At 39.9% G+C, this 19,274-nt stretch overlaps 1 protein-coding gene across 1 annotated transcript in view; it reads right to left on the bottom strand.

Annotated features, from left to right (window-relative positions):
* The window catches only part of TACR3 (tachykinin receptor 3), a 71,948-nt gene extending 68,622 nt beyond the window's left edge, over positions 1 to 3,326 (bottom strand). The window contains exon 1 of the mRNA XM_018049248.1: positions 2,218 to 3,326. Within this exon, the coding sequence (XP_017904737.1) occupies positions 2,218 to 2,987 (770 nt within the window). The 5' untranslated portion in view covers positions 2,988 to 3,326. The remainder of the gene's footprint in view (positions 1 to 2,217) is intronic.

Genomic DNA, 19,274 nt, shown 5'->3' with positions numbered 1-19,274 from the left:
AGGACATTGTGAGAATCTTATAATCTGATATGCTAATGCATATCTCCTCCAGATTAGAGCAAAGAATAAATCAAACCATAACAAAACTAAAGACAGATGCTCAAACCAAAGAAACATTCCTTTCTCGATCAGTGGAGCAAGATTAGAGGTGGTTTCACCTGTTTTCTAACTTGGAACTGACTTTGTTTCTTCTTCGTACTCACCTTTGTGCCTACAAAAATGAAGGAGTGAGATACTTGAAAACTAGAGATAGAGGGGAAAAGAAGACTGGCAGTTTCAGAGGCTTAAAAAAATGTGGTTTTGTGCTTACATATCCTAGTCAGTGGTAACTAACCACTGCTCCTTCGATTTAAACCCATGGGCCTGGCATTTGAAAATTGTTTCTAAAGCTTTATGCCTTCAATACCTTCAATTTCAAAACAATAAACACAGAGGATGGACTGATGGAAAAAAGTCATTTTTTTCTTATTTTTTTTCATAATGGTGACTTAATGTAGTAAGAATTAATATTAAGCTCCATTTTATTTTTAAACACGTTTGTTAATATAGAAAAAAGTATTCTTTCCTTTTCATGGATGAAAACATTGATACTTGAATTTAAAGTCACTTCACCTCCCCCACCCCCATCATCCCCATGCAAACTGCCAATCACAAAATGGAGACTAAAAGCTACTGGTGTGGTTCATTTTTAGCATAATATTGAATTAAAGTATAACCATCAGTAACAGGGCTTCCCTGATAGCTCAGTTGGTAAAGAATCTGCTTGCAACGCAGGAGACTCCGGTTCAGTTCCTGGATGAGGAAGATCCGCTGGAGAGGGGATAGGCTACTCACTCCAGTATTCTTGGGCTTTCCTTGTGGCTCAGCTGGTAAAGAATCTGCCTACAATGTGGGAGACCTGGATTCAATCCCTGGGTTGGGAAGATCCCCTGGAGAAGGGAAAGGCTACCCACTCCAGTATTCTGGCCTGGAGAATTCCATAGACTGTATAGTCCATGGGGTCTCTAAGAGTCCAACCTGATCAAGTGACTTTCACTTTCACTAGTAACAGGTAGATATTTACCATTGTCTTAACACAGTCTGCATTGCCCATAATATTCAATATGAGGAAGCACACACACACTGAAATTTCATAAACTGGATTATGAGAACAAATATTGGATGTCTCTCCAGCTTCTTATAATTGCTTAAGAATCTCAGGATTCCCAAAGTAGGTGGGGGAACATTCTAAAAGATGATCTTTAAACAGTTATCAAGTGGCATGCCTCATTTCCTAACCACTTAGTCTTTGGGCTTTTTCTTGCCTATCATCTGAATCAGTCAGATACCATCTTCCAGGCACAGGGTTTGCCTAGCTCATGGTCTCCACAGATTACTGGAAGTGAAAGCCAACCTGAAGAACTGGAGAAACTGCTGGCTGATAGCAATCATTTGGAGGGAGCTTATTGCCTCTGTTGGATCCTCCATAACTGGGAGACCAAACCGGTGCTGGCCTTGGGGCAAGGATCGGGTACAGGATGGCTGGCACTAAGAATCAGCAAACCAGAGAGAGGAGGCGGGTAGCATTCATTTTTCTGACAGAATAGTGACTGACAGAGAGGAGGAAGCCCCCAAAGTACAAGTTAAAGGTCACATAATTTTTGTGCCAATTGTTTGAAGCCATTTGAGAAAATGTACTAGCGTTAAGTGTTTTTAGTTGAGTTTGTCCTACTTGGAAAGACAGGTTTTCCCATCTCTTTCATTCACCCTGTTCATTCCCTCTAGATGACCTCAATGGGGATTAGGGGTTTAGGGTAGGAGGGGGGAGGCCATAGTAACAGAACAAGTTCAGCCATTGATGGACCCATTTGTAAATGGGTTCAGCATCATCAGTGTTAGTCACTCAATCGTGTCCGACTCTGTGACCCCAAGGACTGTAGCCCTCCAGGCTCCTCTGTCCATGGAATTTTCCAGGCAAGAATATTGAAATGGGTTCCCATTTCCTTCTCCTGGGGATCTTCCCAACCCAGGAATCGAACCTGGGTCTCCTGCATTGCAGGCAGATGGTTTATTTTCTGAGCCACCAAGGTTAGTGACCTCCTTTGAGAACTTTCACCTAGTCACTTTCCTTTCATCAGATCCATTTTGTCACCATTTCCTTTTAACCTTATCCCACTGCCCAGCTTCTCTGAATGCCTCCTCCTCCTCCTCCTCCCTTCCTCCCAGTGTTCTCCTCACCTGTCCACCGAAATGGCTGTCATAGAGTAGATGCTGGCGAACACCGCTGTGATAGGAAAGAAGTTCTGGAAGCGACAGTAGTTGGCGCCGAAGTACCACTCGCTGTGCAGCGCATAGATGAAGTTGACCAAGGTGTTGAAGGCGGCCATGGAGGCGTCGGAGAAAGCCAAGTTCACGAGGAAGTAGTTGGTGACGGTCCTCATGCGCTTGTGGGCCAGGATGATCCAGATGACGATGAGATTCCCGAAGACGGCCACGGCCACCACCACGCCGTAGGCGAGCGACCAGAGCGCGATGCGCCAGGACGGCTGCACAAACTGGTTGGTGATGTTAGACCGGGACTGCGAAGGCGCGGGGGAGGCCGCCGCCAGACCCAGCGGGGAGAAGGAAGCGGAAAGATTGCCGGCTTGGACGAGCAGTTGCAGCCACTCAGTCTCAGCCTCTCCCGCGGCTGCCCCAGTCTCGAGCGCGGCACTCAGGTTCCCGGTGTCCGCGTCGGCCGTTCCTCTGTCCGTCCAGTTCGCGGCTACGGGGAGCGAGGCCATAGCGATGGGTGTGCAACCCGAGTCCCCTCGCTCACCCACCGTCAGCCCGGCCCGTCTCCCGCGAAGTTCTTCTCTGCCTCCCTGTCGCTTCGCCGCTGAGCGGACCTCAGCCCCGCCCCGAATCGAGATGGAGAAGGTACCACAGCCCTTGCTGGTTGAGGGATGCTTTGACCCTGCAGGTGATGGGAGAAAGGAGGAGCTTTCTCCAAAAGCGACTTCGAGCATCTATCGGGCAGGAAGGATGAGACAGTCTGAAAAAAGTGATGTTAGGGACTGGCGCCAGCGGAGACCCTCCGGGAATCACTCCTGTTGGAGTTCCCCGGGCACCAGCTGAAGCGCTGAGGCTCAGGAGCCGCTGCGAGCTTTATAGTCTCTCACAGGGCTCTGCTTCGGTGACGCTGTGGGGGCCGCGGAGCTGACAACCCCTTCTTGGAAGACGACTGCGCTCCTTTCCTCCACCCCCGCCCTCTGGGTTTCATTCATCCGCTACTCGCTGGAGCTTGGCGGGTTGACAGGCTCAAGGAAGGGCTGCACTTTCTTATATGTAATTAAAATCTTGACAAGATTGTTCTTCGTCTTTTAACTTCAAGATATTTTGCTGAGGTTCCTGCTTTCAGCTGTGTTGTGGACTTTTATTTTCTAAACCAATTAAACCATTCACCCCTAAGGCATAGGCAAGGTCCCAGAAGATTTTTCTGGCAAGATCGCCTGTGGGTGCAGTTAGCTGAGGACTGTGAGAACCACTCGCTTTGTTCCACTGGCTTTTGGAATTTCACTCGAATTTCTGCTTGTGTGTTTCTGTTCTCCCTTCTCAGATCCCGTTGCTTTTCCTGCTTCCCAAATCCACCCATTCCCTCTCTTTCTGTAATCTCAGTCACCAGAAATTTGTCCCCTCCTCTCTCCTAACCCCCAGGCAGAGAGAGACTTTGGCCCAGAGGATTCTTCTCTGGTTGGAATGCCGCAACATACTGAGGGTAAATCAGAAATATCGAGATGTAGGTCTTCTTGAAACACAAGGACAAGACTTAAATTTCTCTGGGATGAATGTATCCTATGAACAATCTACATAAGTGCACAGGGCTATAGGGTTTTGAACATTTGGAGCCTGGGCTTTTAGGGCCTGATCATGTGGATACACTGATGAGAATGAGACAAATGAGCTTTGGCTGACAGCAGGTGAGCTGGAGTGTTCTGTGGAGTGTGAGCTGGAGTCTGTGCTTAGGTGGATCTCACCAGCCATTTATCAGGATGTTCCAGAGCCAAGACTCTCTTTTATCTTAGTCTCTTGTGGAAGGGATTTAGGGTTACATGTATTTTAGCAATCTCCCCAAAACGCTTGAAATCTTTCTCCTCCTATTTGAGCTTTTTTTTCCCCAACTTGAACTCCTTGTGCCTTGATTTCTTCACTTGAAAGTGAAGATTTTTTTTTTAAATCTTAATTTCAGGGTAAACAGGGGGATGACAACAGCCTTTCAACAACACCAAGCAGGAGAGAGACCTCAATAAATGTTAGTGCCCTTCTCTCTTGTTACAATATGCATTACAGCCAAACATTTTCAGATAAGATGTATTGGAAAGCAAGTTTGATTTGCTTCAAGAGAATATAGCTTGTGATTTGTGAACACTTCTTTGGTGTAAGTACCTATTCCTTAAAAACCCTAATTATTGCATATATGGACTTAGGGTGATGAATAATATTCTCTTTCTTATAGTTTTTATGACAAAAATTTAGTCTATAGAAATAAATTTGAGGCACCCTAATAATAATTCTGTGGGCACAACACTGCTTCAAAATAAATGCATGCTAAAAATGATAATTATTAGAGGTTATTATTTTCTATTTCTTCCCAGAAAGACCTGAGAAACGTGCGTGATAAATCATAAGTTAACAGATTCCACACTTCCTGCTAATTAATTCTAAATTAAATTGTTTTCTTTTGAAAGGCAAATTACTTCTTTCTGTCAATTTACCATCTTGAAATTACTTAAGTTAAAATGAAAGTCTTCCTTCCCTAATGAAATTAAGGAAGAATTTTTTTAAAGTTCTTTCATATGACACACACCATTTATCAAGATTATGAAATGGACCATGTTGTGGTTTGGTAATTATAACTTTAAATATTTGATCAAAATATGCATAAAAGTTACTTATTTGTGTAAAAATGTATTCAGTTTACACTACTGTTTTACTTATCTGTAAGTGTTAGTTGCTTTAGTCGTGTCCAACTCTTTGCAACCCCATGGACTGTAGCCTGCCAGGCTTCTCTGTCCATGGGCTTTCCCAGGCAAGAATACTTGATTGGGTTACCATTTCCTTCTCCAGTTACTTATCCATACAGATCATCATAAGTCTGTAATTTTGTCCTCATTGTACTTACACAATAGTAGAAGTGATATGACAGAAAATGATTGGCAATGGAATTAGGAGAAGATACAATAAAAGGCATTTAAAAAGTTGTTTTCTTTCAGAAGAAGAGAGGGATCCAGGTCATAGCTTTCCTTTTAGATCTGCCTTATATAGAAAGACTTTCCTTGTGTCCCAGTAGAGTAGTTATTGTTCATGCATTGCTTCAATCATTCCTTCAACGTGTATTGAGTGTACTTCTTTTCAGTTCAGTTCAGTCGATCGGTTGTGTCCGACTCTTTGTGACCCCATGAATTGCAACATGCCAGGCTTCCCTGTCCATTACCAACTCTCAGAATTCACTCAAACTCACGTTCATAGAGTCGGTGATGCCATCCAGCCATCTCATCCTCTGTCATCCCCTTCTCCTCCTGCCCCCAATCCCTCCCAGCATCAGGGTCTTTTGCAATGAGTCAACTCTTCGCATGAGGTGGCTAAAGTACTGGAGTTTCAGCTTTAGCATCTGTCCTTCCAAAGGACACCCAGGGCTGATCTCCTTTAGAATGGACTGGTTGGATCTCCTTGAGTCTTCTCCAACACCACAGTTCAAAAGCATCAATTGTTCGGCACTCAGCTTTCTTCACAGTCCAACTCTCACATCCATACATGACCACTGGAAAAATCATAGCCTTGACTAGATGGACCTTTATTGGCAAAGTAATGTCTCTGCTTTTCAATATGCTATCTGGGTCGGTCATAAATTTTCTTCCAAGGAGTAAGCGTCTTTTAATTTCATGGCTGCAATCACCAACTGCAATGATTTTGGAGCTCCCCAAAATAAAGTCTGACACTGTTTCCACTGTTTCCCCATCTGTTCCCATGAAGTGATGGGACCAGATGCCATGATCTTTGGTTTCTGAACTTTGAGCTTTAAGCCAACTGTTTCACTCTCCTCTTTCACTTTCATCAGGAGGCTTTTTAGTTCCTTTTCACTTTCTGCCATAAGGGTGCTGTCATCTGCATATCTGAGGTTATTGATATTTCTCCCGGCAAACTTGATTCCGGCTTGTGCTTCTTCCAGCCCAGTGTTTCTTATGATGTACTCTGCATATAAGTTAAATAAACAGGGTGGACAATATACAGCCTTTTCTTACTCCTTTCCCAATTTGGAACCAGTCTGTTGCTCCATGTCCAGTTCTAACTGTTGCTTCCTGACCTGAATACAGATTTCTCAAGAGGCAGGTCAGGTGGTCTGATATTCCCATCTCTTTCAGAATTTTCCACAGTTTCTTGTGATCCACATAGTCAAAGGCTTTGGCATAGTCAATAAAGCAGAAATAGATATTTTTCTGGAACTCTCTTGGTTTTTCCATGATCCAGAGGATGTTGGCAATTTGATCTCTGGTTCCTCTGCCTTTTCTAAAACCAGCTTGAACATCTGGAAGTTCATGGTTCACGTATCGCTGAAGCCTGTCTTGGAGAATTTTGAGCATTAATTTATTAGCATGTGAGATGAGTGCAGTTGTATGGTAGTTTGAGAATTCTTTGGCATTGCTTTTCTTTGGGATTGGAAAGAAAACTGACCTTTTCCAGTCCTGTGGCCACTGCCGAGGTTTCCAAATTTGCTGGCATATTGAGTGCAGCACTTTCACAGCGTCATCTTTCAGGATTTGAAATAGCTCAACTGGAATTCCGTCACCTCCCCTAGCTTTGTTCGTAGTGATGCTTTCCAAGGCCCACTTGACTTCACATTCCAGGATGTCTGGCTCTAGGTGAGTGATCACACCATCGTGATTATCTTGGTCATGAAGATTTTTTTGTACAGTTCTTCTGTGTATTCTTGCCACCTCTTCTTAATATCTTCTGCTTCTGTTAGGTCCATACCATTTCTGTCCTTTATCGAGCCCATCTTTGCATGAAATGTTCCCTTGGTATCTCTAATTTTCTTGAGGAGATCTCTAGTCTTTCCCATTCTGTTGTTTTCCTCTATTTCTTTGCATTGATTGCTGAGGAAGACTTTCTTATCTCTTCTTTCTATCTTTGGAACTCTGCATTCAGATGCTTTTGTCTTTCCTTTTCTCCTTTGCTTTTCGCTTCTCTTCTTTTCACAGCTATTTGTAAGGCCTCCCCAGACAGCCATTTTGCTTGTTTGCATTTCTTTTCCATGGGGATGGTCTTGATCCCTGTCTCCTGTACAATGTCACAAACCTCCATCCATAGTTCATCAGGCATCAGATCTAGACCCTTAAATCTATTTCTCACTTCCACTGTATAATCATAAGGGATTTGATTTAGGTCATACCTGAATGGTCTAGTGATTTTCCCTACTTTCTTCAATTTAAGTCTGAATTTGGCTATAAGGAGTTCATAATCTGAGCCACAGTCAGCTCGTGGTCTTGTTTTTGCTGACTGTATAGAGCTTCTTCATTTTTGGCTGCAAAGAATATAATCAATCTGGTTTCCATGTTGATCATCTGGTGATGTCCATACGTAGAGTCTTTTCTTGTGTTGTTGGAAAAGGGTGTTTGCTATGACCAGTGTGTTCTCTTGGCTTCTTTCCGGAAGCTATACCAAATACTAGGGATATAGCAGTGAAACAACTAGATACGAACCCTGTCTTCACAGAACCTGCAGTCTAATAGTATTTTTGACTTTGAGGTGAGAATCATGAGTAATAGAATGGAAAGGCACAGAGACCAATGGAACTATGTCACCAAGGAGGTGGATGTTGTGCCCACTGGATTCTTTTAACTTTGCCTAAAACTTTTCTTTGTGAGGATAAATTGAAGTGCTAAAATAAGGATAGACTTAGCAGAAGCTTATGCCTTGAAAAATAGGAAGGCTTAGGGGATAATGGTTAAGGAGAAGGTTTTCCAACTAAGAGAATTTGTTGAATAATCTGGCTATCATAGCTCCAGAATCTGAATGCTGCCCTTATCTGAGCCCACTCTGCTGATTTCCTAATTCTTCCTCATCCTCTTTCCCTTACCTGAAGAACTCCAAAAGTCTTAGCCTTGAACTACCAAGGAAAGTGGCAAAGAGGCCAAGATACACCTTCTAACATACTAGAAGGTGACTTAGAGAGGTATCCAATTCTCCCACACCTAGAACCTGGAAGTATGTTTGAGTATGTGCCTATGGAAATATCTGAGGATCCTGGGAAGTAATCCAAGCATGGTACTGTAGGAGACATTAATAGGTTTTAGATTTAGTGTGTAAATCTTGGTTTGATTGAATAAATGTAATGCAAATTATGATCATTTATGTGACTGCTTATAGTTTGTTCCTAATAACCAAGAAATGTTTGCCTATTATACTGTGTATAATAGATTACATTTTTCCAAATTGTATTTACTCTCCATATTTTTATTTATAATACTTACTGGTGATGTACCCCATTAATTTGCTAACAATTTATATTAATAGAATGGATCCTGGCCATGTATTATTTTTTTTCTCTCTTACAACTCAAGGAAACAATATGGTGTATTTCATGCTTATATTTTTATTTTTAACAGGCCTCCCCAAAATAAACATTTCAGGATAGAATTTCAGGTACTGTTGCTGGCTAGTGAAGGAGTTATTTTCAGAAAGGAAAGGTTGTCAAATTTCCAGATTTCTGTCTCTGACAATAATCTTTTTGACAGTTCTCCAGCACTTTTAGTTTCAATATGTTCATTATTCCCCATTATATTGAGATATTCTTTTTCATCAGTATCATTTCCTGATAAGCCTACCCTTTGACACTCGCTTTATTGGTTTCCCTTTATTATTTCATTGCACCTGCTTTGCAATTACACTGGGTCATTTCCACCTTCTGAGTTTTGGGCTCCTAAAATCAGACTGCTCAGTATAGCTGGCAACCCACCAATTAATCAATAGTAGATCATCTCCAGTTAATTGTGCAGACAGCTACTCAGCAATATTTGCTGTCTACCAGACACCTTTCCATGTGGGTCTCTGATCGGTTCCCAGCCATTCTTCAATTCTCTTTCTTCTCCATCTTCCTCTTTGGGTTTAACAAATTATGTTGTTTCCAAAGTATCTGACAGAAGAATTTCACATTTCTGTGCATTCCATCCATCTTTTAGGAATTTATTGTCTCTGTGAAAGTGATTTATCTTCTTTCATCTGTGTTCTGTGTTCTTTCAACAATTCCTATCCTATCTCTCTCTTAAACACTTACTTTTCTTGAAGATTGAGGCATATTTAAGGATCTATATTAAATAGCCCTTTTCCTGATTACATTCCATCTTGGTTACCACTGTTTTCTCTATTCTTTTGTTTCTAGATGAAATTTTTAAACAAAATATCTAAATTTAATATTTCCACTTCATCACTCACCATAGCTATAGGTATGAAAATACTTAATACTGTTGTGTCAGTTCAGTTCAGATCAGTTGCTCAGTCATGTCCAACTCTTTGCGAACTGCATGTTAAACAAGTTTCCACTTTCCATCCTTAACGTTCTTGATCTCTCTGCAGCATTAGCATTTGACATTTGCATTAGCTTCTTAGGGCTGTCGTAACACATCACCACAACCAGAATGGCCTACAACAGCACTTATTTTCTCACAGTTTGAGAGGTTAGAAATCTGAAATCAGGACGTGAACAAGGTCGTTTTTTTCTTCCGGAAGCTCTGAGGGAGAGTCTGTTCCATGTCTCTCTCCTAGTATCTGTTGGTTGTTGTCAATCTTCAGTGTTTCTGGGTTTGTAGATATATTACTCCAATCTCCGCCTGTCATCACATGATAAACTTGTATGTCTTTACATCACATCCCTATATGTTGTTCTGTGTCCAAATCATCCTTTTCTTATAAAGACATTAGTCATTGGCCTAAGGGAAACCCCAAGCCATCATACCTCATCTTAATTTGCTTACATCTGCAAAGACCCTATTTCCAAACAATGTCTTCATCTGTATAAATATATTCATTTTAACCCAACATGCCCCAAAGTTTTACCTATTCCAATGTCAAGTCCAAAATCTTATTAAATATTAACTCAAAAAGCTCCAAATTTTATCATTATCAGAAATGCATAAGATTCTATGTATAGTCTGTCATGCAGCAAAATTCCTCTCCATTTATGGATCTTTGAAACTAGAAAGCAAGTGATCTGTTTTTAAGATACAGTGGTGGGGGCTTCCATAGTGGCTCAGTGGTAAAGAGTCTGCCTGCCAGTGAGATGGGTTTGGTCTCTGGTCTGGGAAGAATCCACAAGCTACGAATCAGCTGTCACTGTGCCACAACTACTGAGTCTGTGCTGTAGAGCCCAAGATTGCAACTGCTGAGCCCACACGCCACAGCTGCTGAAGCCCGTGTGCCCAGAGCCTGTGCTCTGCAACCAGGGAGAAGCCACTGCAGTGAGAGAAGCCTGGGCACCGCAACTACAGAGTGGTCCCTGGTTCAGCTCAGTTCAGTTCAGTCGCTCAGTCGTGTCCGACTCTTTGCGACCCCATGAATCACAGCACGCCAGGCCTCCCTGTCCATCACCAACTCCCGGAGTTCACTCAGACTCACGTCCATCGAGTCCGTGATGCCATCCAGCCATCTCATCCTCGGTTGTCCCCTTCTCCTCCTGCCCTCAATCCCTCCCAGCATCAGAGTCTTTTCCAATGAGTCAACTCTTCACATGAGGTGGCCAAAGTACTGGAGTTTCAGCTTTAGCATCATTCCTTCCAAAGAAATCCCAGGGCTGATCTCCTTCAGAATGGACTGGTTGGATCTCCTTGCAGTCCAAGGGACTCTCAAGAGTCTTCTCCAACACCACAGTTCCAAAGCATCAATTCTTCAGCACTCAGCTTTCTTCACAGTCCAACTCTCACATCCATACATGACCACAGGAAAAACCATAGCCTTGACCAGATGGACCTTTGTTGCCAAAATAATGTCTCTGCTTTTGAATATGCTGTCTAGGTTGGTCATAACTTTTCTTCCAAGGAGTTAGTGTCTTTTAATTTCATGGCTGCAGTCACCATTTGCAGTGATTTTTGAGCCCCCCAAAATAAAGTCCCTGGTTACCACACTAAAAAAAGACTCATGCAGCAGTGAAGACCATTACAGCCCCAAATACATAATTATTTAAAAAACACAATGGTGGGGCAGGCATGAAATAGGCATTCCCCTCTGAAAAGGGAGATAATGGAAGGAATTAAGGAATCACAGTTTTAAAGAAAATTCACAATCAAGCAAGCAAAATCCATTAGATATAAGGCATGAAAATTACTTGTGTTGCTTGATGCTCTGTCCTCTGGGTCTGCAGATTCCATCGGTCCTAGATTCTGGGTCAACCAAGGCCCTATTTGTTCCTGCCTTGGGCTCTTAGTGGTAGTCCTGCCATTTTAGCTCGAGGTTTTCCCATCCTGTGGGCTCAAGGAGAGGGTAGCCCTATGCTCTAGAAGTGAGGAGGTGCCATTTTGCTGACCACTCAACCAGCAGGATGGTTGAGTGATGTTTCTTTCCTTTTCTGGAAAGACAACATACATTTACAGTCTCGTATCTCTACTAGTTTATTTCTTGTTTCCTACCAACAGAATTTCAAAAGTCCAAATGCCCTTCTTCATTTCATCCTGTCTCTCTGCTTCAGTCCAAGATGGCAGTGTTTCTGCTAAGATGACTGTTTGGATCCATCACATGCCTAATCTTCCCAGAAGTTTGTCCAGCCACATTCTTGGTGTTTTCTCCAAAGCGCACTATTCTCATTTTTTACCATATGGACAGGCTGAGAATTTTATAAAATCCTCGTTTTCTAGCTCCTTGTTGCTTAGCAGGGCTTTCTCCAAGTTAACACTTGCATTTTATTACAAGTAGCAAGTAGAAACCAAGCCTGAACTTCCATGCTTTTCTTGGAAATCTCCTCAGATAAATATCCAAGTTTGTCGGTTACAAGTTCTATGCTCCACTCAAAAGCAAATTTCCATTCAGCCAAGTTTATAACAAACATAACAAATTGGAAACTTTCCTCCAATTTCCAGTAACTTATTCCTTATTTTCTTCTGAGATCTCATCAGAATCACCTTGTACAATCATATTTCTTTTCTTTCTTTCTTTCTTTCTTTCTTTTCTTTTTTTTTTTTTTACCATTTTTGAAGTCTTTACTGAATTTGTTACAATATTGCTTCTGTTTTTGTGTTTATGTTTTTTGGCCAAGAGGCATGTGGGATCTTAGCTTCCAGACCAGGGATTGGAATGCCCCCTATATTTGAAGGTGAAGCAGTAACTACTGGACCATCAAGGAAGTCTCTTCAACCATATTTCTAACAGTCTCTTCAAAGCAATCTAGGTTTTTACTACCATATACCTCATCTGCACAACAAAGGAAACTATAAGCACGGTGAAAAGACAGCCGTCTGAATGGGAGAAAATAATAGCAAATGAAACAACTGACAAACAACTAATCTCAAAAATATACAAGCAACTTCTGCAGCTCAATTCCAGAAAAATAAACGACCCAATCAAAAAATGGGCCAAAGAACTAAATAGACATTTCTCCAAAGAAGACATACAGATGGCTAACAAACACATGAAAAGATGCTCAACATCACTCATTATTAGAGAAATGCAAATCAAAACCACAATGAGGTACCACTTCACACCAGTCAGAATGGCTGCGATCCAAAAATCTGCAAGCAATAAATGCTGGAGAGGGTGTAGAGAAAAGGGAACCCTCCTACACTGTTGGTGGGAATGCAAACTAGTACAGCCACTATGGAGAACAGTGTGGAGATTCCTTAAAAAATTGCAAATAGAACTGCCTTATGACCCAGCAATCCCACTGCTGGGCATACACACCGAGGAAACCAGAATTGAAAGAGACACATGTACCCCAATGTTCATCGCAGCACTGTTTATAATAGCCAGGACATGGAAACAACCTAGATGTCCATCAGCAGATGAATGGATAAGAAATCTGTGGTACATATACGCAATGGAGTATTACTTAGCCGTTAAAAAGAATTCATTTGAATCAGTTCTGATGAGATGGATGAAACTGGAGCCAATTATACAGAGTGAAGTAAGCCAGAAAGAAAAACACCAATACAGTATACTAACACATATATATGGAATTTAGGAAGATGGCAATGACGACCCTGTATGCAAGACAGGAAAAAAGACACAGATGTGTATAACGGACTTTTGGACTCAGAGGGAGAGGGAGAGGGTGGGATGATTTGGGAGAATGGGAATTCTAACATGTATACTGTCATGTAAGAATTGAATCGCCAGTCCATGTCTGACGTAAGGTGCAGCATGCTTGGGGCTGGTGCATGGGGATGACCCAGAGAGATGTTGTGGGGAGGGAGGTGGGAGGGGGGTTCATGTTTGGGAACGCATGTAAGAATTAAAGATTTTAAAATTTAAAAAATAAAAAAAATTTAAAAAAAACAGAATAAAGGGCAAGAAACATATGATTAACTCTTGATGTATAAAAGATATTTGACATAACACCCTTGTGTGATAAAAACACTTAATAAACTAAGAATAGAAGGAAACTATCTTAACAAAATAAAGTTCATACATGAAAAAATAAAAAATAAAAAAAAAAGAAAGAAACTAAAGCCAGCTTAGTATCAGTTGTCTCCTCCTGGAGATATCAGTTATAAACAAAAGGGGAAATGAAATTGTCCTCTTAAAGAAGCCAATTATTTTTGGAGGCTCATCGTGTGAATGGAAGCCATTTTAGCTTTATCCTACTACTTATATAAACCAGCCCTGAGGCTTAAAAGAACCAAACTTACAGATGTCCTCAAGTGAAGTGGCTAAATGGTGTGATTTCAGAAATAAAAGACTTTGAATATGTGAAAAAAAAAAAAATTTCCTGAAGAAGAGAATGGCAACCCACTCCAGTATTCTTGCCTAGAGAATTCCATGGACAGAGGAGCCCAGTAGGCTATAATTCATAAAGTCGCAGACATGACTGAATGACTAACACACACATACACACACACACACACACACACACACACACACACAAACACACATATACACACATCCCTCAAAATTCTTCCAGCCTCTATCTATCACCCAATTTCAAGGCCAATTTCACATTTTAAAACATTTTTTACAGCTGCACCCCACTTTCTCACAATGTAACCTAAAGCATTATCATTAAGTTCTTCATTCTTAACTTCCTCTCCCTCTATGAGGCTGTGGAACAACTATCTGCTGCTTTCTCCTTCCTCCCTACATCCAAACAATATGTAAAGGCTTTACTTCCTCTGACTACCATTTATTTTTGGTGTTTTCAAGGATGACTGTCCTGATCCTTTGCTTGTGTTTCTCTGTTTACTCTCCCTGAGATGTCTACCTTATGCAAATACAAGTCTCTGCTGCCATTAGTCATGGTGTCTACCAAACCTATTTCCCGTGCTTGTATACTCAGCTACCTACTGGACATGTCCCTTCAGATGGTCTACAATCACTTCAGACTCTTCAGTACCCAAATTGAACTCATCTTTAAGGTCTTAATCCCATTCTTTCCATTTTTCCCATGTTGATGAGGAAATAAATCTGGCTGAATTTAATTTTTCACAGTTGAAACTAGGAAATTATTCTAGATTTCTTTGCATTTCTCTTTCTCCCCTTATTCCACAAATTCAATCACTTACTGACTCCAGTATAATGGATTCAGCATTCTTACTAGTTCTTACATCTATGGAATAATAGAGATTGAAAGACTGAAAGTATCCACTGGTGGATTCCTATTTTCAATCTTATTATTTCTTCTGTGGATTCTGTGACAGACTCGTAATGGATAACTCTAGTGAATGGATCACTGCTGATTTTAGTTAATACTCTTCCTGTCAACTATTTTTTACAATGGTTTAGATAGATCTTTCTAAACATAAATTAGATCAATCATTTCCCTGCTAAAAAGTCTTTCAGTGGAAAGCAACAAGACTCTTTATTATTGGGGTCCTGTTTGCTTCTTCAGCTTCACCTTTTACTTCTCCCTTGCACGGCTCCTATCTTTAACTATTTAAAGAGAGAAAGAACGAGAAGTTGCTCAGTCATGTCCGACTCTTTGCCTATAACAAGTGTATGTTAATGGAATAATAATGCTGAACAGGCCAGTTCTTTATATATATAATATGAAAGTAACAACCCTAAATTGGATATTGAATTATTTAAGAGCACATTTGACTTCTAAAAATGTGACCTTTCAGAAATAAAGTTTTATTTTATTGGGTTTGTTATTTATAGGTGAAATTTATTTTGCATTGAAAATGGTAATTTTAGAAGTTAATTTGTGCAGTAAATGATGTTAGGAAGAAATAATTGTTTTATTCAGGAAGATACACTGTGACATTTTACATAAGAAATGATACATTGGCCTTTTCCCCTTATCCCAGAGACCTTGAGGTTAATACTATCTGCCATTATTACTATATTTATAGAAGATCATATTAGATTTTATTTTTATAATAAGTTCATAATTGTCTCAAGATATATATTCATGTGTGCTTAATCAAATAGCATAGTTTTATGAATTCATTCAGTTTATATGCACACACACAGGGTATTCAAATACCACATTCATTCCTTGTAACAAAATATCATATTCACAAAATTTTAGTTTTTGTCCCCTTTTCATATAAAATATATTGAAAATGAGAATTTTCATCTATCTGAGTAAGTTCATTAGAAACATTGAAATATTTGATTATATATCAAATACTGAAATATCCTCTAATAGCATATTAATAAAAATAAATAATATGTGACCAAAATTACTGATTCAATTTATCACTGTTATTGGTAACATCATCAATTCTTTTGTATATTTACCCTGTTAAATTTCAGGCAAAGAAAAGCAATACAGACATGTATAGTTTACATTTCAAGCAATAAATTTGAGAAAACTTTGGCTTTGCATATTAAGTCAACTGAGAAAGTTTTGTAAAATCTCAGTAAAGAAAAAGTATATAGTTCCACTATACTGGTTGGGAATGTAAGAAATTAAGTTTGGAAGTCCAGCTGGTTTCCCAGAATCTAGAAATGAATCACTTGTGGAAAAGAGATAGTAATAGTTTATGATACATGAATCAGAGAACTATGTTAATTTTAGTAATTAACTTTCCTTGGAAATGTACTATTTTCATAAAAGAAAAACTCAATCTTTCTTATTTTGTTTATTTTTGTCATTTTGTATTATGATTCAGTTCTATGTTCATATTATGTGGAGTGAATTTCCACATAATATGAACATAATGAATGAATCATGCATAGAGTTACTTCTTTTTCTGCTGCTTTTATATAAAAAACAATGACCCATAGAGCTTAGGTAAAAAGAATAGTGAGATCTTTGCAACATAAAATACTTTGGAAGCATAACTCTCATATTTGGAGTACCTGTGGTTTAAAGACTGGGGCCATGGAGGGGAGCATATGGATATGAGCCATAGTGATGACTCAGAAGTGATTGATATCCTCATTATCAATGTTTTTAACCATCCACATGCACAACATAATCACAGATTACATGAAGATTAGCTCTTACAGTCTGAAGAGAAAGTCATATTATTGAAGTCGCCCTTGAGAATCCTCTATATCACTTATATAGTATAATATGTACACACACCATATTTCTTAAGGGTTAATATAGACGGACTTCAGGCTGGAATATACTGTTGCTTCTTCAGTTTAGCACATGATAAAGTATTAGATTGTGTTTAGAGTCCTGCTGCTGCTGCTGCTGCTGCTGCTAAGTTGCTTCAGTTGTGTCCGACTGTGTGCGACCCCATAGATGGCAGCTCACCAGGCTCCCCCATCCCTGGGATTCTCTAGGCAAGAATACTGGAGTGGGTTTCCATTTCCTTTTCCAATGCATGAAAGTGAAAAGTCAAAGTGAAGTCACTCAGTCGTGTCCGATTCTTAGTGACCCCATGAACTGCAGCCTACCAGGCTCCTCCGTCCATGGGATTTTCCAGGCAAGAGTGCTGGAGTGGGGTGCCATTGCCTTCTCCACATTTAGTGTCCAGATGGTATAAAATACACATTTAAACACTAGAATCACACTTATTTGTACAAAACCTTTATACAGAGAGTTGAGAATGACTGAATAGAAGATTCATGTCTCCTGGCCCTCTTCTCCCTGGGATTATGCTAAATGAAAGAAATGAGAAATGTATTATATGAATAATGCAAATTATTTCTCTGTTTCCTTTCTTTTCTCCCTATCTCTCATTCCCATTTTTATATTCTTTATTTTCCAAGTGTATCTATTGGAGTCTTAGAAAATTAAATGCATATACAATGTAATTCCATAGAGTTATATAGTGATAATAATTTTGCCACCTGCATTTTTACTCTCAAGTAATTTGGAGACGATTTCCCAAAGAAATAAAGAACATTTTCATACAAGTGAGTTACAAAATAATTGTAGTAACATTAGAATTTGTTTATTTTTGTGTAAGGAGAGAAAGTGTTCTATCAAGTAAGTATAAGGTGATAAGTTAGACATCTGTTGATTATCTGCAGATACTGGGATTTCCCGTATTGAGTCAAGAGATACAGGTAACATAATTAAGAAAAAAATTAATCTTTCAAAACCGTTAAAGTACATATTTTTCTAAATTTAAGAACTGCTGAATTTGAGGGGGAGTAGTTAGTTGAACTTCCCTGATAGCTCGGTTAGTAAAGAATCCACCCGCAATGCAGGAGACCCTGGTTCAATTCTTGGGTCAGGAAGATCCCCTGGAGAAAGGATAGGTTACCCACTCCAGTTTTCTTGGGCTTCCCTTGAGCTTAGCTGGTAAAGAATCCACTTGCAATGTGGGAGACCTGGGTTGGGAAGATCCCCTGGAGAAGGGAAAGGCTACCCACTCTAGTATCCTGGCCTGGAGAATTCCATAGACTGTATAGTCCACAGGGTCGCAAAGAGTGAGACATGACTGAGCGACTTTCGCTTTCAGTGGAATAACTCAGCTTCTTTTTAATCCTCAAAATGAGAGCTCCTTGGAGAGCTCCTATCTGGTAATTGAATCAGAGTTAATCAGTGCAATTATAGGATTTCGTGATTGGTATATAATTTCTGTGCCACGCATTCATTTACTATCATTTAAAGGGAGAATCACAAATTATCAGGTACAGGAGGGGCTGATATCTTTATTCACATATGGTTGGCATAATTTTTCATTTGAAATACGATCACTGCATAAGCTCCACAAAATGGAAGTATATTAAAGAGAAAATAGGTCAAATTTACTCATAGTAGTGCATGAAATTTTCTGGATACACATTTATTCTGAAATGTTCTTAGTGGTCTAAGAAGATTTCTAAGAACATAATCTATAAACAAATCAACATTTGACATGGTTTAATCTAAACATGGTTTAGATTAAAAATTCATATATAACATTTTCTAAGGTATAAATTATATTAAAAAAAATTATTTATTTTTGGCTGTGCTAGGTCTTCGTTGCCACGTGGACTTTCTCTAGTTCCGGAAGAGTGGGGGCTACTTTCTAGCTGTGGTGTGTGGGCTCCTCGTTGCAGTGGCTTCTATTGTGGAGTACAGGATCTAGGGCTCCTGGGCGTCAGTAGTCGATGTACATGGGTTCAGAGATTTTGGTTCCCAGGCTCTAGAGCACAGGCTCAACAGTTGTGGCATACAGGCTTAGCTGCTCTGCATACGGTATCTTCCCAGACGAGGAGTTGAGCTTGTGTCTTCCGCGTTAAATACCTGGAAAGCCCCACCTAACTGGTATGGGAATATAAATTAAATGCAAATTAATTGTAAGTAATTTAAAAACATGTTCCCCTTTATTTTCTTTTTCATTTTCTGTTAGCTTTTAAGAAATATTGGTGCATATTTATTTATTTATTTTTGGTCTCACCTTATTTTCCACCCTTTGTGTGATGTAAAACTAGATTAGCCTCTTCCAGTGACTTCTCAATTAAACTGAGGCCAGAGAGTAGGTGATTAAGACTATAGATTTTCCTGTTGAAACATCTGGAATTCAATCCTGGTCCTGCTAGTTCAGTCTCAAATTACCTCTCTCACTTTTCCCACTCATAGAGATGTTAATAACAATTATGGCATTCTTAAAAGCTACATATGAAAAACCAAAATTACATTTAAGAAAACAAAGTTACATTTTAAAAAACAATGGCAAGGGGAAATACTAGTGACACCTCTTCATTTCAGTTTGGAGGTTTGATCC

The sequence above is a fragment of the Capra hircus genome, chromosome 6 (genome assembly GCF_001704415.2).
Source record: "Capra hircus breed San Clemente chromosome 6, ASM170441v1, whole genome shotgun sequence".
NCBI lineage: Eukaryota > Metazoa > Chordata > Mammalia > Artiodactyla > Bovidae > Capra > Capra hircus.
Note: the sequence above shows the minus strand (reverse complement) of the source record. Positions and strands in the feature narration are given on the sequence as shown.